We start from the raw sequence: 15,806 nt of genomic DNA on the forward strand, positions 1-15,806 counted from the left end.
ATTAGTTATTAGTAACAACTATTATGATCATTAAATTAAACTGCATACATAATAGTGGAGAACCAGTTAAAAAATAGAATATTACAATACTAATTTCTTTTCGATTACATCGCACACGCTTATTGATGTGACTCTTAACCCTATACAAAGAGATGGAGGGCCGCCATGGATCCTTAATCTTGCTAAAATCCTGTAGAAAGTATATCCGTGTATGCGTACTCCAGAAAATCATACATACTTTAGACTTCATTGCCACACCAAACAGATGCTTCGCAAATATCTACACGAATAATGTGCGTACATCGATCCTCAATATTGATTTTTTTTAAAGTTTGACTTAAAACATATCTAAAACTAGATAATGAACAACAGCTTAGTAGTAGTATATATTAGGGTCTCCTCTAGAAGAGAAGATTTTTGCGGGAATTTCATTGAAATTTGAACTGATTCGTGTAAATTAAATTCTTACCGCCTGAGATTGTTTTACTTCCCCGACCAAAGACTAAGTAATGCGTAATGTGTGAAAAATTACAAGACGATTGGTAGAGCAGGTTAACGAGAAGAGAGACAGCGTAAACCTACTATAAACTTACGTGGAGGAGAGAGATTACAAAATATAAAGGATGTTGTCTCTCATGCAAGAGCTAGCTTAATACAAACTCCTATGTAAATATATTGAATGCATAGGTGAGAGATAGAGAGAGGAAAAGAAAGTTGTAGCCAACCTTATAGCTAATCCATTATATATGTTGGCTTTAAGATGTGCTAATAGTAGGAAGTGAGCTCTACTATCTAGTATTATCCTTGCTCTAAGCGTCGTTAGGACGATCGCATCAGAGGAGAGCTTCCAGGAAGCTTCAGCTGATCTGACTGGCGATAATCCCTGCATGGTTTGGTTTGCTCACGTCCCTATCGTCCTAACCATCCCCACCGCCCTGACTAGCTCATGATCAATGATGCACGTACGAAAAAGAAAGTGTTAAAAATTACTACTACCTCTATATTAATGTATATATTAATGTATAACGCCGTTGACTTTTTATCCAATGTTTAACCATTCGTATTATTCAAAAAATTTATACAATTATCATTTATTTTATTGTGACTCGATTCATCATCAAATGTTCTTTAAACATGATATAAATACTTTCATATTTGCATGAAAATTTTAAATAAAACGAATGGTCAAACGTTGGTCGAAAAGTCAACGGCGTCATACATTAAAATACGGATGGAGCAGTAATTAACCCACTGTGATGGCCACGCGTATATATAGAACCTTCTTTTTGAAACACAAACACACGGACAATTGAGACATTTTCACACGAAAACGAATTCAAAATCAATAATCTCTCAATCGCTTCACACCTGATGACAAAAAAAAAGAGAGTGATTTTTTGTGTGTTGCAAATTGAAGAGGAGATGCGTGCCAAGTTGTGATTGATGCAAAGAGGCCTAGCTAGCATCGATTGGCATCGTCCTTTTCAAAGGAAGCTTCCGAGAAGGTAGCCATATGCATCGTCATCTGCTTCACATTAACGGATCATATCCGATCGATGGAATGGTCATCTCATTCAACCAGCTCCACCAGTATACTCGTCCCCTAATATAAGAAATTTTAATATTTTAATTGCACTGTTTGACCACTTGCCTTATTCAAAATATTTATGTAAATATAAAAAATAAAAAGTTATATTTAAAGTACTTTGGATAACAAAATAAGTCACAAATAAAATAAATAATAATTTTAATTTTTTTAATAAAATGAATGGTCAAACAATATAAGTAAAATGTCAAAATGCCTTTCTTTTCTGCAGTAGCAGCTATAGGTCAGAATGCCTTTCTTTTCTTTTTTGCAGGAGTAGATAGGTTAGGTCAGTGTACTATGGCAGGATTAACCGGCATCGGCACGGCCAGTTTTACTTTTACTATCTTTGTTAAATTTGACTTGCACAGATCGATGGTTCTTTGCATGAGCTCAACCTAACCCCTAAATTAAACAGGAGATAAACTACGTAGATTTTTTTTGTCACCGATTCGATTCGACTTCTGTAGCTGGTAGAAAATATAATAGCGACCTGTATGGTGAAGGTGAAGCTTCCTCAAACAATCCATTTTTTCATCCAAGTCATCAGAAACTATAATTATAGAATCAAGTTAATAAACTAAAAATCAAAACCTAATTTTTTGGCTTCTCTAGATTTTCACTAACTGAATTCCCATTAGCTAAATCTAAAGTTGTCCCAAACATCGATCCCCTAGTAATTAATAGTACGGTGGTAAAGAACAACTTGATTGATGAAAAAGAAAAAAAAAAGGCACAACTGAATTGTGCTTTATAAGGCGGACGTGAACGTGATGTCCGTCGCACAGCGGCTGCCCGCGCGACAAGAGGAACACCGTGTCGGGGGAGAAACATGGGAGGGAGTCAATTTGGCCAAACAGACATGACATGTCTACGGAGCAAAGGCCTGGAGCTCAGCCCACTCGACAAGAAATGAGGCCCATACTCTCTTAGCCCAGCCCACCCACAGAATATTCAGATCCAGGCACCCAAAAATAAAAAAAAAAAACAAGAAAACTTGGCGCGCCTCGGCTCCCGGCTCGGAACGGCTTCCCGCGAAGCCGAAATCCCTGTTCCCGCCAAATCCTCTCCCCTCTCCCGCCGCCGCCTGCTCGCCTCCTGTTTTTTTAATCTCTACGCGCGCCACCTCCTCTTCCACAGTGGCGCCGCCTCCTCGCCTTCTCCATCTCTCCTCCTCCTCTCGCCACCACGGCCGTGCTCGCGTGCGCGATGGGGCCCGCGACGCCGCTGCGCCGCCGGACGAGGGCGCGGCCGGCCGCCACCAGGGCGGAGGGCGGCAGCGGCGGCGACGGCGACGACGACGACGTTCGCTGCGAGGCGTGCGGGTCCGGGGAGTCGGCGGCGGAGCTGCTGCTGTGCGATGGCTGCGACCGTGGCCTCCACATCTTCTGCCTCCGCCCCATCCTCCCGCGCGTCCCCGCCGGCGACTGGTTCTGCCCCTCCTGCGCCTCGCCGTCGCCGCACTCCAAGAAATCACACGCGGCCAAGAAGCCCAAGCGTGAGTAGCCGATGATGCAAGAACGGATACCATTTCCTCTCGCCGAATTCGAACGAATTTCGGTTGGATTTTGAGATTCACTCTGCTTCTCTTCCTGCAGAGTTCCCGCTGGTCCAGACGAAGATCGTGGATTTCTTCAAGATCCAGAGGGGCCCGGCGGCGGCGCTGGCGGCGGCGGCGGAGTCGTCGGAGGGGAAGAAGAGGAAGCGGAAGGTGGGTGGCATCCGCTTGGTCTCCAAGAAGAAGAGGAAGCTTCTCCCCTTCAACCCCAGCGACGACCCGGCGAGGCGCCTCCGCCAGATGGCGTCGCTCGCCACGGCGCTCACCGCCACCGGCGCCGTCTTCAGCAACGAGCTCACCTACGTCCCCGGCATGGCTCCCCGCGCCGCCAACCGCGCCGCCCTCGAATCCGGCGGAATGCAGGTCACCTCCGACCCCGCCCCAAATTCCAAATCGCCCATCTCGTCGCCTCCTCGTCGCTGCTAAATCTCGCCGCCATTTTCGTCTCAGGTGCTACCAAAGGAGGACGTCGAGACGCTGAATCTGTGCAAGAGGATGATGGCGAGAGGCGAGTGGCCGCCTCTCCTCGTCGTCTACGACCCCGTCGAGGGGTTCACCGTGGAGGCGGACAGGTTCATCAAGGATCTCACCATCATCACCGAGTACGTCGGCGACGTCGACTACCTGACCCGCCGCGAGCACGACGACGGCGACAGCATGATGACCCTGCTGTCGGCGGCCACGCCGTCGAGGAGCCTCGTCATCTGCCCCGACAAGCGGAGCAACATCGCTCGCTTCATCAATGGCATCAACAACCACACTCCGTAAGCATCTCACACTGAAAGCATATGTGAGTCAACACGATGATTAGATTGATCACGGACACAAGTACATATAGGGACGGTACATCCTTATCTCTATAACCGACTTATAGATACAGAATTGGGATAGGATTACGGAAACCGAACCGGATACAATACAAACACCCCCGCAGTTGGAACGTGTATGGAACGAACGTTCAAACTGGAACGGAACTCACAAACCGCCTGGCCCTTGCAGAATTTTTGCCACATTGCAAATTCAGAGCAGCAGTAGCAGTAGCAGTAGCAGCATTGGGAATTTGGGATCATTGTTGCCTGAAAGAAACATATCTTGTTGTGCTTGCAGAGATGGCCGGAAGAAGCAGAATCTCAAGTGCGTCCGCTTCGACGTCGGCGGCGAGTGCCGGGTGCTCTTGGTGGCGAACAGGGACATCTCCAAAGGGGAGAGGCTGTACTACGATTACAATGGATCGGAGCATGAGTACCCAACCCACCATTTTGTATGAACCCTGAAAATTCTTTGATTGGTGTTAGCTTGCAGGTTATTTATGTTTTGTAGTTACAAAAGGGAAAAGGAATGAACTGATGAGATCCATGATCCATCCTCAAGAGATGGGGATCTGGTTTGTGAAATCTGAATGTTGACCTGGGAAGAAGAGAATTGTATTGTTCTTTTGTTGAAATGAAATGTGTATGTATGCAATGGAACAGTATCTGAGGAAAGCGGTTGAAATGAAATGTGTATGTATCCAATGGAACAGTATCTGAGGAAACCAGTGGAAAAGGGGTTATGTTAATCTCTTAATTGGTTTTTATCTGTCAGTCTTCTCGCTGTGCAATAAAAAATGATTGTACAATTAAATCTCGTTGTGCAATAAGAAAGGGTTGTAGAATTAATTTTGTGGGATTGTTAACTTGACGTGTTGAGAAGATGCTGTTTATGCAACAATATATTTTCTGACGCATCATCATCTTCAGAGTAAAGATTTCTTTTGGAGAGTGAAGCTGAGACAGGAAAAAATGATTGTACAATTAAATCTCGTTGTGCAATAAGAAAGGGTTGTAGAATTAATTTTGTGTGGGATTGTTAACTTGACGTGTTGAGAAGATGCTGTTTATGCAATAATATATTTTCTGACGCATCATCATCTTCAGAGTAAAGATTTCTTTTGGAGAGTGAAACTGAGACAGGATGACGAAGATTGCAAAATGTCGTTGTGGCATCTGTGCTACCCTTCACAGTTCACCAACGACTTGCACAGTGTTGAGGTCAGCATGCGCTTTATAGCTGCATACTTGCATTCCCGGGAGCATATCGCAGTCATTTGACAGTACAATTTGCAACAGCAGCTAGAGGACGGCAGTCCACCGTGAGAGCACCAGCGAGCGTGCTTCTAAGAGAGAATGTAATAAGGACAGGAAAAAAAATGTTGAACAGACAAATGACAAAGAGCAAATTCGTTTTGGTGCAGCAATCTACCATAGTGTCAGGCTGTCAGCCAAAATAGTCAATACTGGAAGTTTAAGCATCTCATATCAAAGCGGGAAAAGAGGTGTAAGCTAACAACACGAGTTGAGATCCACAAAACATTGTTCTAGAGCTAGCTAGTACACGAATCGTCTGCTACCAATTACTAATACAACTTTCAGAGAGACAACATCAGCAGTTCAGTACATAATAATAGTGCGTCCATTGATCTGAAGCAGGAAGGTGCAGCGCAGGCATCATGTGGAGCAACTTCATTCTCTCTCGTACCTCGCAGGTGAGCGACTGCACAAATGTATTGCAAACAAGTTTTCAGCGCAAGGTTTCTATAGAGTTTCAAAGATAGTTGTGAAAACAACATGGAATTTCAGCATACAAACCTGCGGGGCCTATCATAGCCAGGGCTGGCTTCACGGCGTTCACGGTCGTAGTTGTTAGGGGGGCTGCCCCTCTCATCACCTTTGTTGCCCCCTTGCGGACTTGCACCACGGTGATAATCAGGGCTACCTCTGTCACCACCCCTGCCATAGTCCGGGCTGCCCCTCTCCCTGCCTCTTCCATAGTCAGGGCTGCCCCTCTCACGCCCTCTGCCATAAGGACTTGCAGACCGCCCGCGATAGTCCCTCCTGTCTGGAGATCGATCACGGCCTCTTCTTTCTGGGCTGTATCCATTCCTTTTCTCATCATCATCACGAAGTGCATATTCCACAGAGATAACCCTGTCCATAAGAGTGCTGCCACAAGAATGATGAAAGCAGTTAAGGCATAAGATGACAGTCATATAGTTACTAAAGGTGATGTGGTAATAAAGTGGCACAAATTAGTACTCCCGGTAAGCACATGACAAGAAAGCAAGTGTTAGTACCTTCCATTTGTACCCTCCAGTGCTTTAGTAGCATCTTCCTGTAACTCATACTGGACAAAGGCAAAGTTCCTTCTGATTCTGACATTCGAGATCTTGCCATATTGATCGAAGTGCCTCTCCAGATCTCTTGTCCTTGTGTTGATTGGATCAAAATTGATCACAAACAAAGTTTTGGTTGGCCTTGTATTGTTTGGAGATCTCTTTGAGTTCCCTCTTCTACCACCACTGCGATCCTCCTGCACAAACAATAGATGAGACTTGAGCATAAATAGGTAAATATGTCTAAAAGGAGACCGGAAATATTTCATTTACAGGATCACACCTTTGTCCATTCAACCCTAAGTCTCCTCCCTTTTCTGCCAAATTCAATTCTGTCAAGCCTATGGATAGCTTCATCAGCATCACGTTCATCTTCCATGTAGACAAAGGCAAACCCTGCCATGTTGAACATGATAAAGTAGCTAGTTAGTTAAAAAGATATCATAGTGGCACAAACTCTAGGATGGATCATGATTGATAAAATCCCTGCACTGAAAAGATTTTAAGATCACCTCACTAGGCTACAAACTAATACGCCAGAATAAACAGGAACAGACCTTGCATATGTCGAACTAAATGACGTCAATGTACATTAATCCAAACATTCGTGGTACATCAAAGAGGTGGTGGTGGCAACCTCCACTCGTCTCCAGCCGGCCGTGTGGTTGGCATGGTTGGATTGGCGTGGGAAATTGTAATCGGACGGGGGAGGAGAGTGCAACGCAGAGGAGGGTGCAATGCTGATCGTAAAAGTAAGGCATCATTCACGAGGTGGTTGTTTCCAAGTGAACAGATGCCAGGATGGACTCTGAGCTCCTGGAGATGGACAAGAGATGAGCGGGGCTCAGGCAGGAAAGGTAGAGCCCAGTCCATCATCCAGGAAGAGCAGAGATGCTCCATGATATCCTGCGGCAAAGAAATAATTGAGTACTGGACCTAAACTTAAAGAAATAACTTCTTTTTTTTTTCTAAATGTACCCTGATGTGCACTTGTCCAATGTTTTGATAATTAACATTAAGATAATCTGGTCCTGCTGAAACTTCTTTTGCTTCACAGTGAATGCAAAATAACCTCATGCATTTCACATCTTACAACAAGCTGCTGGCTGCTGCACCAGGGAGCGTGTTGAACGAAATAAGTCAGAGTCTCGCATCAAGGATATAGCAGTGAAACATGCTAGCCCCTGCTATATCAAATGGAGTACCCACTCGCTTTTGAGACTCATGTACTTACGGTGCAGTACATACTACAAACAGTTTCAGGTTAATAATCAAACAGTGAAAAAAAGGAGGAAAAAACATATCAATTTTTAATCTGTACACCATTTGAACCCATGAGTGTTTGCAACAATACGATTCCACAAGAATTATCGTATGAATCTACCTGGATTAACAGTTTAGCAAACAAAATAGGAAAAGTTAATATGGAAATTTTCATTTTAGTGTGAAATTCATCAGCAGCCACTTGTCAGCTGACTCTTTTAAAAGCCTCTGTTGCTGGCTTGACCAGTCGAATTCTTTTGATGCGAAACACCAGATAGGTGCAATATGGATAAACAAATTTGAAAACAGTGCAGCTTAAATTTAAGAAAAAACAATTGAGAGCAACTGCCTTACCCGACTTCATGTCAACACGCTCCACACGTCCATATTTGCTGAAGAGGCGCTCAATCTCAGATTGGCGAGCATCATAGTCAAGGTTTCCACAGAAAACTGGCCTCATTTTAGGACAAGCAACTCTTCTCAAACCTATCCCAGTAAAACGAACAGTTACCTTATGGAGATACAAGAGTGAAACTGATATAAAGTCAATATTCTAACATAAAAATGGTAATCAATAAATGTTAAAGAACATGGGCAACACTCGTAGCTTTGCAAAAGACAAACATATTCATATTTTTTTTGCTACCTATAGGCCAATACCACCATAGCCAATGCTAGGTTTACTTTCATAGAAAAAGCTATGAAGTGATGTCAGTATTGGGTCAAGAATTGGGATATAGTCACTCCATACTTTTTTAACTTTAAGCATATTCAAAAATAGAGACTGGAGTCAATCCTAAAAACTCAAAACCCCTTACAGTTAGGTCAGGGATTACCAAGGCAAACATCAAGGTGCCCAAAATCAAACTAAAACCAGCATCTATGCAGACAATCATAGAGACCATATTGACACTTGAGGTTTTCTCTCTCTCCCCCCTACTATTCCCCTCTTCCCATGTCACGAAGGTTTTGGAATTAGCATCAGAACACCAACCGAATCTAAAACATCACCAGTTTCCCCTCAACAGCAGCTTCATCCCGAGCGAGCGACCAACCAAATCCCGCCCAACCAACAACCACCAGAGCCCCACCCACCTTGTCGCGCTCAAACGGAACCGCCTCAAGCTCTAAAGGACCGAATCCCAGCTAGCTAGAACCCTATGAAACTTCGTAAAGCGACAGATCTGAGAAAAACCTAACCGTGTAACACTAGCCCCAGATCCAAACCCCCCATCCCCCAAAATTCAAAACAGAACCCCACACACACAGCGCCACCTCCGTCGTAGCACGCGTACCTCCGGGGATAGACGAAGGGAGGAGCGGGCGGCGGCGCGGGGGAAGACGACGACGACGAGGACGAGGAAACCCTAGGTCTCCTCCTCCTCGGGGCGATTGGTTCGGGCGGCGCCGGCGAATGGAGAAGCGGAGAGGAGGAGAGAGTGGGGATTGGTCCGTTGCGGCGTAGCGAGGGTTTTTATAGGCGACGACGTGGACAAGGTGGGGATGGATGAGTTGGATGGGGGTAGATATTTTCCCTGGCGCTGGATGGATGTGGGCCCACCTGCAGTGACCGGTCGGAGAGCTGCTGGAGCCTATCACTTACTCCTATTCATTATGCTTGTGCTTATAAAAATTTGTAAATAAAACTTTTATATATGCGATTTTAGCTATCTAAAAGCAAATGTTAAAAAATAAATTTTAATAAAATATTCTTAAAATCATCTTTAAATTTAAGATTGAAAATTCTAAATTTAGCTGATAAAGATAATGATAGACGAAAAGATGAGACCATGAGTGGTGGTGACATGTGATGGTTAGGCTGATAGGGACCGTCTTCTTGATAGGTATTGGATGCTACAGTGTTAGACAGAAAATCCGATAAAAAAACACCCGGTTTTCACTTTTTTTTTTTTGCTCATATTGCTTTGGATGAGTTGACAAACCGGTCAAATTGTTAAAAAAAATACAAACCGAATTTTTTTTGGGTAAATTTGTTCTAATCCCACTTTACAGATTTTCACACAAATCGACAAAACCGTTCCTGTTTGCAAAAGGTTCTTTTGTGAACCTAGTACTATGTACAGACGAATTGTTTTGAGATGTATATAAAGTCTTTTCAATACCAATAGAGGCGGGCTACCGCTTCTCGTTGATATCAATAGTAACCAATCGGTTACCAACAAAAAAACCGAAGAAATTTTACCCATTATTTAATTTTTTGTTTGATTCCTTTTGAACTTCTTGTAATCAAAATATCGAGTGGTTTCCTCTACCACTGCACTGCTGGTAAACCCTGTTATTGAAAACCCTGCCCTTTTGGAAGAAAAAAAAAAGTTGGCAACACACTACAGTGATAAGAAATGAAGTGAGCAAGAAGATGGATGCCTTATATTTCCATTTTCAAGCAATCAGCCAACCATATGCATCCAATTTGAACCAGCCGTTGTCAATTTGTGATTAGTAAAACAAAACGCTGTGCCAAAACAATGTTTACCAGGAAATGAACTAAATATAAACTGTCTTAATGTCTTACCACCGTGCCACGGTTGACAAGTACGTACATGTCTAAGGGCATCAAGCATGACGAGTAGAATTTACATTTTCCAGACTTCACTACAGTTTATGAACAAAGTTCAAGCCCAAAATCTGTATAATACAGCATGGATGCCTCTACCTACATCTCTGGTTTATTATAAATAGCTGAATTCTTTGGTCTTCGCACCGTTCCTTCCAACATCTCTGGTTTTTGCAATTTGCATTGCCCAGATTGCCTACTCCAGTTTGTGAAGATGTCAGAAGAGGATATCCGGAAATTATGCACACATCGCCTTTCCAAAATTTTGTACATGACACAGTTTTCATTTGTCCAACGATGAAATGCCATATATCAGATAGAGATAGGCCTGCAACTCTCATGCAAATGAATGCTAGCAAATCGTGGCATGCAGGTCTGCTAGTCTGCTACTGCTTCGAAGTTGGAACTTGGAACACAAACATCAAGGTCATCCATGCAAGGGCACTTCAAAATTCAGACAGGTACCATCACCACTATTGTTGCAACTGAAGCCTGAAGGCCGTGCAACGACTGGAGAAAATCGGGCGAGCACTGGCAGTGTCAGCTAACAGAACCTGAAATGGTTATATATCGTTATTGTTACCTCTACTTTGAGCCATTCAACTTTGAATCTTTTAGGATATGGTTTACCTGCAGTCGGTAGTGATACTATGGGGACAAAATTTCTTAGGCGATATGCTTAGAGGGCAGCCGGCAAACCAACAGATAGTTCCATGAGCATTAGGAAGGCACCAAATATTCATGCTTTTGTCAAATGATTGTGCAACCTCACAAAATCATCCAACAACAGATCAGAAGGTCTAGCCTGCCAGGATGGACAATTAGATGCATGTTTTTTCTTCGTGTGTGTGTGTGTGTGAGAGAGAGAGAGAGAGAGAGAGAGAGAGAGGTGTTACTGTAACTGGAAGACCAATGTTGGCCAGAGCAGCCTCAATCTCAGAGGAAGAACACAGGTGCTGGAGTGATTTACGAAGCATCTTGCGCTTCCCATTGAAAGCAGAGTTCACCTGAAATTGAAGGATAATTATAAGGCAACTAGCTTATAAGGACATCAGGGATCAACTAGCTTAGAAGGCAAAAATACAGGAAACTTTTATATGCAATGTGACTTGCCATTGAAAAGAAACCTTTGTGAGAACCAACTGGTGGATAATCCCCTGAATTCTTTAGCTTAAAGCTTATAACAGCACCATCAACCTGAAGATAAAATCAGCTATAAGACTACAAGTAATGTTTACAGAACCAAAAACATCGCCTTTTTCAAATGCTAAGCAATGTGTAACACATAAGTCATAACTGGTTACCTTCGGTTGAGGGAAAAAATTTGTCCTCTCAACTTTGAACTTGTATTCTGGTTCTACAAAGAACAAAGGAAGTACACAAGCGATTAGATGCGAAATAATGGCTAAATGATATGTGCGGTACATATGCTGAAAATAAGCAGAACTTTGAAGTAGATTCCTTTACTGTTTAAGGCATGGACGCAATGCCTTACAAAAATTGCACTGGTGCATATGACATCAATTATCTAAGCAAATTTTTTTACGCATTCCAAAAAGAATTCGATGAAACTCTTTTAATATAATCATAAGAGGTGGTTTTCATCATTTTAAGGACACTTCCATGGCTATGCACATCTAAAAGTCAAAAGTAGAAAACAGAGCAGATAATCCGTATAGAAGCATGAACGGTTATTCACTTTAAATATTTTTTCGCCAACACGCAAGAGCTTTGCACATCAGTATATTAGAAGAAGAGCTGAATACAGATGTGACCCTCCAGAGGCTGTCACACAGAGATAAGAGGAGCTAACTTGCACAGTTTGATTATTACGAAACAGAAGAAGGAAAAAAGAGTAGTAAACTTAGTGGCCTCTTAGATGATAAGATCATATGAAGTTGGCCAACTACGAAGGAAGTCCCTCACAGAACATTGTAAACAGCTTACCTGAGTAGAAATTCACAAACACATTGATAGGTCGGTACTCTGGTGTTTGTATTGAAGCATCTGCAAAGCGCAATGCCGTTTCATCCTGAAAATGAAATTTATAGTTATGTATTTTTTGTACTACATATATAATGAATTATGGTCCAGAACTACACATCCAATAAAAAAATAATCAGAGGTAGCAGGAATACATGGAAGATAAAAAGCATTTGTGTATCAAAACAGATAGATAAACAAAAACCAGTGGGACTTAAATACAAACTATACCTAAACAATGGATACTAGAGCAAACATCCAAAATTAAAAAAAAAAATCAACCAGCACTAACCAAGAGTTAATTGTAAATGATATATTGCTAATACACGTGTAAATGGGAGGAGATTCACACCTGAAGCAAAAGCACCATGACAGAAAAGACATCTCCCATTGGGAGAAGAAGTTTGACAACTTCAGTACTTACATTGAATGGTAAATTTGACACCACCTGCAAAGTACAAAGTGTCATGTTCACCACAAACCAGCTTCATTATGCTAAACAGTTATCTAATTATGTACACACTTCAATGAAAAAACAACGATTCTGAACATAGATAATTACCTTGGCATATTTTCTCGTGTGATGGGATTTTTCCTCCAGGAAAGGAAGAAAATGGGAGCGGACATTAAATTTTGTGATATCTTCTTCAATGATCTGCATTATATTCTTAAAATCATTACACATCAGATGAAGACTAGATTTTGGTAAAGGCAACAGCATATTGTCCATATCACATTCGCATTTCTAGTTTCATAAAATATGCAATAGGATTATCCACATATCAATCTTCAATGACTGGAAGAAGAGTGGATAGTTTAAATGGCAGTATTGGTCATATTGGATGTCAAGAAGAGCAACTATAGAAACACGGAAACATAAAAAAAAATGCTTACTGACCATGACAAGAGCAAAGTGCTATTAGAATCTTAAGAGCTTAGATCTTACTACAACCATCTGTTACAACGTATACTTGTTCATATGCTCAAGTCCTGAGACCCAACTAGACTATGTAGTAAAACCCGTTTTAAGTTTATTTTGTCCATAAGTCACGAGAAGCCATAATATGTGAATCTTATTACCATGTATGGGACATGCCTGATTTGGTTATTAGAATGTAAAGCAGGTTAAGCTAGCGTGCAATTTGGTCATAAGAGCATTATGCTATAGCAGAAGGAAACTGTGTACAACAAATGCTGGACAGGGAAATATTGAAACTAGAAGAATTCACACTTCAGAGCTTTTCCATAATGCAGCATGTGTAGATAAGTAGCATTATTTTTATCTCAGCACAGCATAAGAGTGGTCCTGCACTTGGACTTGGGGAAAAAAATCAGAGTTATAAACTAAGGGTGGTTATTCTGAGGAACAAATAAGCAACATCATGGATTACCATGTAACCAATTCTAGAAACACCAATAGTCAAAGAAATGGATGAAACAATCCAACGTGTTGGTCTAAGAACATGAAACTACCTTCAATTGTTCTGTGGATCCAAACCTATCATTCACAAGGGTGGCCATATGCTTATCCTGTTACCAAAGCAAACATGATATATGGCATTGCAGATTATGGACCAAATAAACTAGTGAAAAGGAACAATGACACGGTCTCAGCAGCTCTTAGCCCAATTCAAGCCAATGACTAGCAATGCCGCCGACCTTCTCTACGGCGAAGACGGTGGCGCCGGCATCGAGGAGAGCGGCCGTAAGAGACCCAGTCCCCGGGCCGATCTCGAGCACGACGTCCCCCTCCTCCACCCCCGCCGCCGCCACCAGCTCCTCGTTCACCTTCGAGTTCAGCATGTAGTTCTGCACGGAGACGAGGGGCCAGCGTCGGCATGGCGCACGATCAAACCGAGGGTTTCGCGGCTTGGGGGGGGGGGAATCGGGGACGGGGGGGAGGACGACCGGAACTACCTGGCCGAGGGATTTGCGGGGGACGTGGCGGCCGCGGGAGTTGAGGGAGCGGATGGTGGAGTGGTAGCCGTCGGTGACACCGGAGGCGGCGGACACGACGGTGGCAGGCCGGCTCCGGACGCGGTGTGAAGGGGTAGCATGAGGCGGCGGCGGCGGAGGTGGCCGGCGGCGAGGTGTGGCCGGAGACGGGGAAGGACGCGGTGGCGGTGGGGATAAGGAAGGAAGCGCCACCATTTTGCAACGCTTTGCCTTTCTCCTTTTCCCGTTTTGCCCTTTTTCACATCTTTTCCGTTCCGTTACGTGGGCCGGGCCGGGCCTGGCCTTGAAAGGCTATTCTCAAGCCCAAATGAAATAAATTATGGGCTCTTGTTCTTTTCCCTGTTACGACCGGGGCCGGGCCTTGAAGGGCTAGTCTCGAGTCCAAAACCAAGAAATTATGTTTTTAAATTTTTTTTATAAAACAAAATCCGTTGTACAAAACCTTCATATCGAAATATCATCAGATAGTTGTGGTAGTTCTGAAAGTATTTCTCGACCGTTGATTAAATTGGTATATATTGTTTAAAAAAAACTAGTATAAACTCCTCTTACATATCAAGAAAAACTAAGTAAATCAGGGATAACAATGGTACTGCATTGGTGTTATGTTAAATTGTATTTCTTTTTCCTCGTTGTGTAATTACAATAATGTGTTTTTCCTAGTTGTGCATACTGCATACTATATGTCGCGATAACCTCTCCATCACCTTTGGTGCCTTGAGGCGGACTTCTGAATGTTCGGAATAGCGAATATGATATTCCAAATGTCATGGCCTTTTAAAAAGTGTCGCATTGGAAGTTTCATACTGGCATGGCTTTCTTCGGTGGCAAAGTTCGTGTCAACAGCTTGAGCTACGAAGCGGTGGCAATATATGGACGAATGGTTGATTACAGTTGAGTTACTCTTCGGTATTATCTTCTACTATGGTTTGATATTGGTTGCTAGTGGCGGTGCAAGTGACATAATCGATACAATGATCAATTGCTAAATTCAGAGATTATGGTGTCTAGCTTGAGAAAGGTAATAAGAAGTAAATACAACTGGTTAGTTGTTGGGGGAAACAATGGTTACATATTCTCATATACTATAGATAGAAGTTTAGCAATATGTGCTATCTCTATCTTTAAAGTGGTATTTTAGTATTTTTCTTGTTTTTAGCAAATTGTGATTTTATAGATCGCTGACGTTTATCCCATAATATCAATAATAATTGGTTGTAACTTTTTGAAAGTAGAGGATGGAATGAATTGGTATGTTGAGTTTAGAGTTGTTTTTTTAATGGTAGATTGAGTTTAGAGTTGATTTTTTCTAATCTGTCTTTTTCCTACACAATCCATATTACTAAAAGAATTTCTAAACACATCATCATCATCATGATGTAATGAATGAAGAATCTTTATTCATTCTCCCATTAAGCCACATATACTAATATAAGATGAGCCGTCGGATTTGAAAAGAACGGTTAGAAAACAAAGAGCATCTGGAGGTTCTCTCGCGCCGCTCTCACGCGGGCGGCTCGGGAGCGAAACCCTAGCCGCCCGTGCTGCCCCCTCCCAACGCCTCCAGCCACCTCGCTGCCGCCGGAGCCCGCTACCGGAAATCGTGCGGCCGGCCGGGAAGGCGGCGGCAGGGAAAACGTGCCGGCGGCGGAGCACCCCCTCGGCGTGGGAGGCGGTACGACGCACGCACGGCGGAAGGCGGCGGACGGAGCGGCCGGCGGGGCGGATCCGGTCG

The 15,806-nt window shown here is 43.2% G+C and overlaps 3 protein-coding genes across 14 annotated transcripts; 1 reads left to right on the top strand and 2 right to left on the bottom strand.

The window, feature by feature from the left end:
- Positions 1-2,721: 2,721 nt before the first annotated feature.
- Positions 2,722-4,606, top strand: LOC107276232 (histone-lysine N-methyltransferase ATXR6). Its single transcript, XM_015769404.3, has 4 exons — positions 2,722-3,083; positions 3,184-3,506; positions 3,594-3,907; positions 4,251-4,606. Exons 1-4 carry the CDS (start codon positions 2,795-2,797, stop codon positions 4,408-4,410), a joined length of 1,086 nt encoding a protein of 361 aa, XP_015624890.1. The 5' UTR covers positions 2,722-2,794; the 3' UTR covers positions 4,411-4,606.
- A 741-nt stretch (positions 4,607-5,347) lies between these two features.
- LOC4328133 (serine/arginine-rich splicing factor RS41) lies at positions 5,348-9,056 on the bottom strand. Of its 3 annotated transcripts, none has more exons than XM_066307484.1 (7): positions 8,853-9,056; positions 7,912-8,043; positions 6,932-7,200; positions 6,578-6,690; positions 6,256-6,491; positions 5,771-6,124; positions 5,348-5,675 (listed from the first exon to the last, which is right to left on the bottom strand). In XM_066307484.1, exons 3-7 carry the CDS (start codon positions 7,056-7,058, stop codon positions 5,645-5,647), a joined length of 861 nt encoding a protein of 286 aa, XP_066163581.1. In that variant the 5' UTR covers positions 7,059-7,200; positions 7,912-8,043; positions 8,853-9,056; the 3' UTR covers positions 5,348-5,644. The 3 variants fall into 3 exon arrangements, with proteins under 3 accessions (XP_066163581.1, XP_015626898.1, XP_015626895.1); XM_015771412.2 differs by having other exon boundaries at positions 6,852-7,200; XM_015771409.3 differs by lacking the exon at positions 6,932-7,200.
- Positions 9,057-10,046: 990 nt separating this feature from the next.
- On the bottom strand, positions 10,047-14,279 carry LOC9271200 (ribosomal RNA small subunit methyltransferase, chloroplastic). Of its 10 annotated transcripts, none has more exons than XR_003240969.2 (11): positions 14,033-14,279; positions 13,775-13,924; positions 13,589-13,645; positions 12,678-12,770; positions 12,468-12,563; positions 12,080-12,164; positions 11,437-11,489; positions 11,260-11,329; positions 11,035-11,139; positions 10,763-10,937; positions 10,047-10,686 (listed from the first exon to the last, which is right to left on the bottom strand). XR_003240969.2 is itself a non-coding variant. In XM_015768016.3 (11 exons), the coding sequence occupies exons 1-11, from the start codon at positions 14,264-14,266 to the stop codon at positions 10,677-10,679; spliced, it is 1,110 nt and encodes a 369-aa protein (XP_015623502.1). In that variant the 5' UTR covers positions 14,267-14,279; the 3' UTR covers positions 10,047-10,676. The 10 variants fall into 10 exon arrangements, 2 of the variants coding, with proteins under 2 accessions (XP_015623502.1, XP_015623506.1); XR_003240972.2 differs by having other exon boundaries at positions 10,763-10,899; positions 11,029-11,139; XR_003240968.2 differs by having other exon boundaries at positions 11,029-11,139.
- Positions 14,280-15,806: the final 1,527 nt, after the last annotated feature.

Source organism: Oryza sativa, chromosome 2 (genome assembly GCF_034140825.1).
Source record: "Oryza sativa Japonica Group chromosome 2, ASM3414082v1".
In the NCBI taxonomy this organism is placed as follows: domain Eukaryota; kingdom Viridiplantae; phylum Streptophyta; class Magnoliopsida; order Poales; family Poaceae; genus Oryza; species Oryza sativa.

What these genes read in the sequence shown, in the direction of transcription:
- LOC9271200 (XM_015768016.3), bottom strand. Translation starts at nt 14,266, where the DNA reads ATGGTGGCGCTTCCTTCCTTATCCCCACCGCCACCGCGTCCTTCCCCG. An exon ending in GATCCACAGAACAATTGAAG is followed by an intron (nt 12,771 to 13,588) that starts GTAGTTTCATGT and finishes AATATAATGCAG; the next exon opens with ATCATTGAAGAAGATATCAC. An exon ending in ATTTTTTCCCTCAACCGAAG is followed by an intron (nt 11,330 to 11,436) that starts GTAACCAGTTAT and finishes TTTTATCTTCAG; the next exon opens with GTTGATGGTGCTGTTATAAG.
- LOC4328133 (XM_066307484.1), bottom strand. Translation starts at nt 7,058, where the DNA reads ATGATGCCTTACTTTTACGATCAGCATTGCACCCTCCTCTGCGTTGCA. An exon ending in CCGGCTGGAGACGAGTGGAG is followed by an intron (nt 6,691 to 6,931) that starts GTTGCCACCACC and finishes TCAACATGGCAG; the next exon opens with GGTTTGCCTTTGTCTACATG. An exon ending in CTGGAGGGTACAAATGGAAG is followed by an intron (nt 6,125 to 6,255) that starts GTACTAACACTT and finishes TTCTTGTGGCAG; the next exon opens with CACTCTTATGGACAGGGTTA.
- LOC107276232 (XM_015769404.3), top strand. Translation starts at nt 2,795, where the DNA reads ATGGGGCCCGCGACGCCGCTGCGCCGCCGGACGAGGGCGCGGCCGGCC. An exon ending in CGCGGCCAAGAAGCCCAAGC is followed by an intron (nt 3,084 to 3,183) that starts GTGAGTAGCCGA and finishes CTCTTCCTGCAG; the next exon opens with AGTTCCCGCTGGTCCAGACG. An exon ending in TCGAATCCGGCGGAATGCAG is followed by an intron (nt 3,507 to 3,593) that starts GTCACCTCCGAC and finishes TTTTCGTCTCAG; the next exon opens with GTGCTACCAAAGGAGGACGT.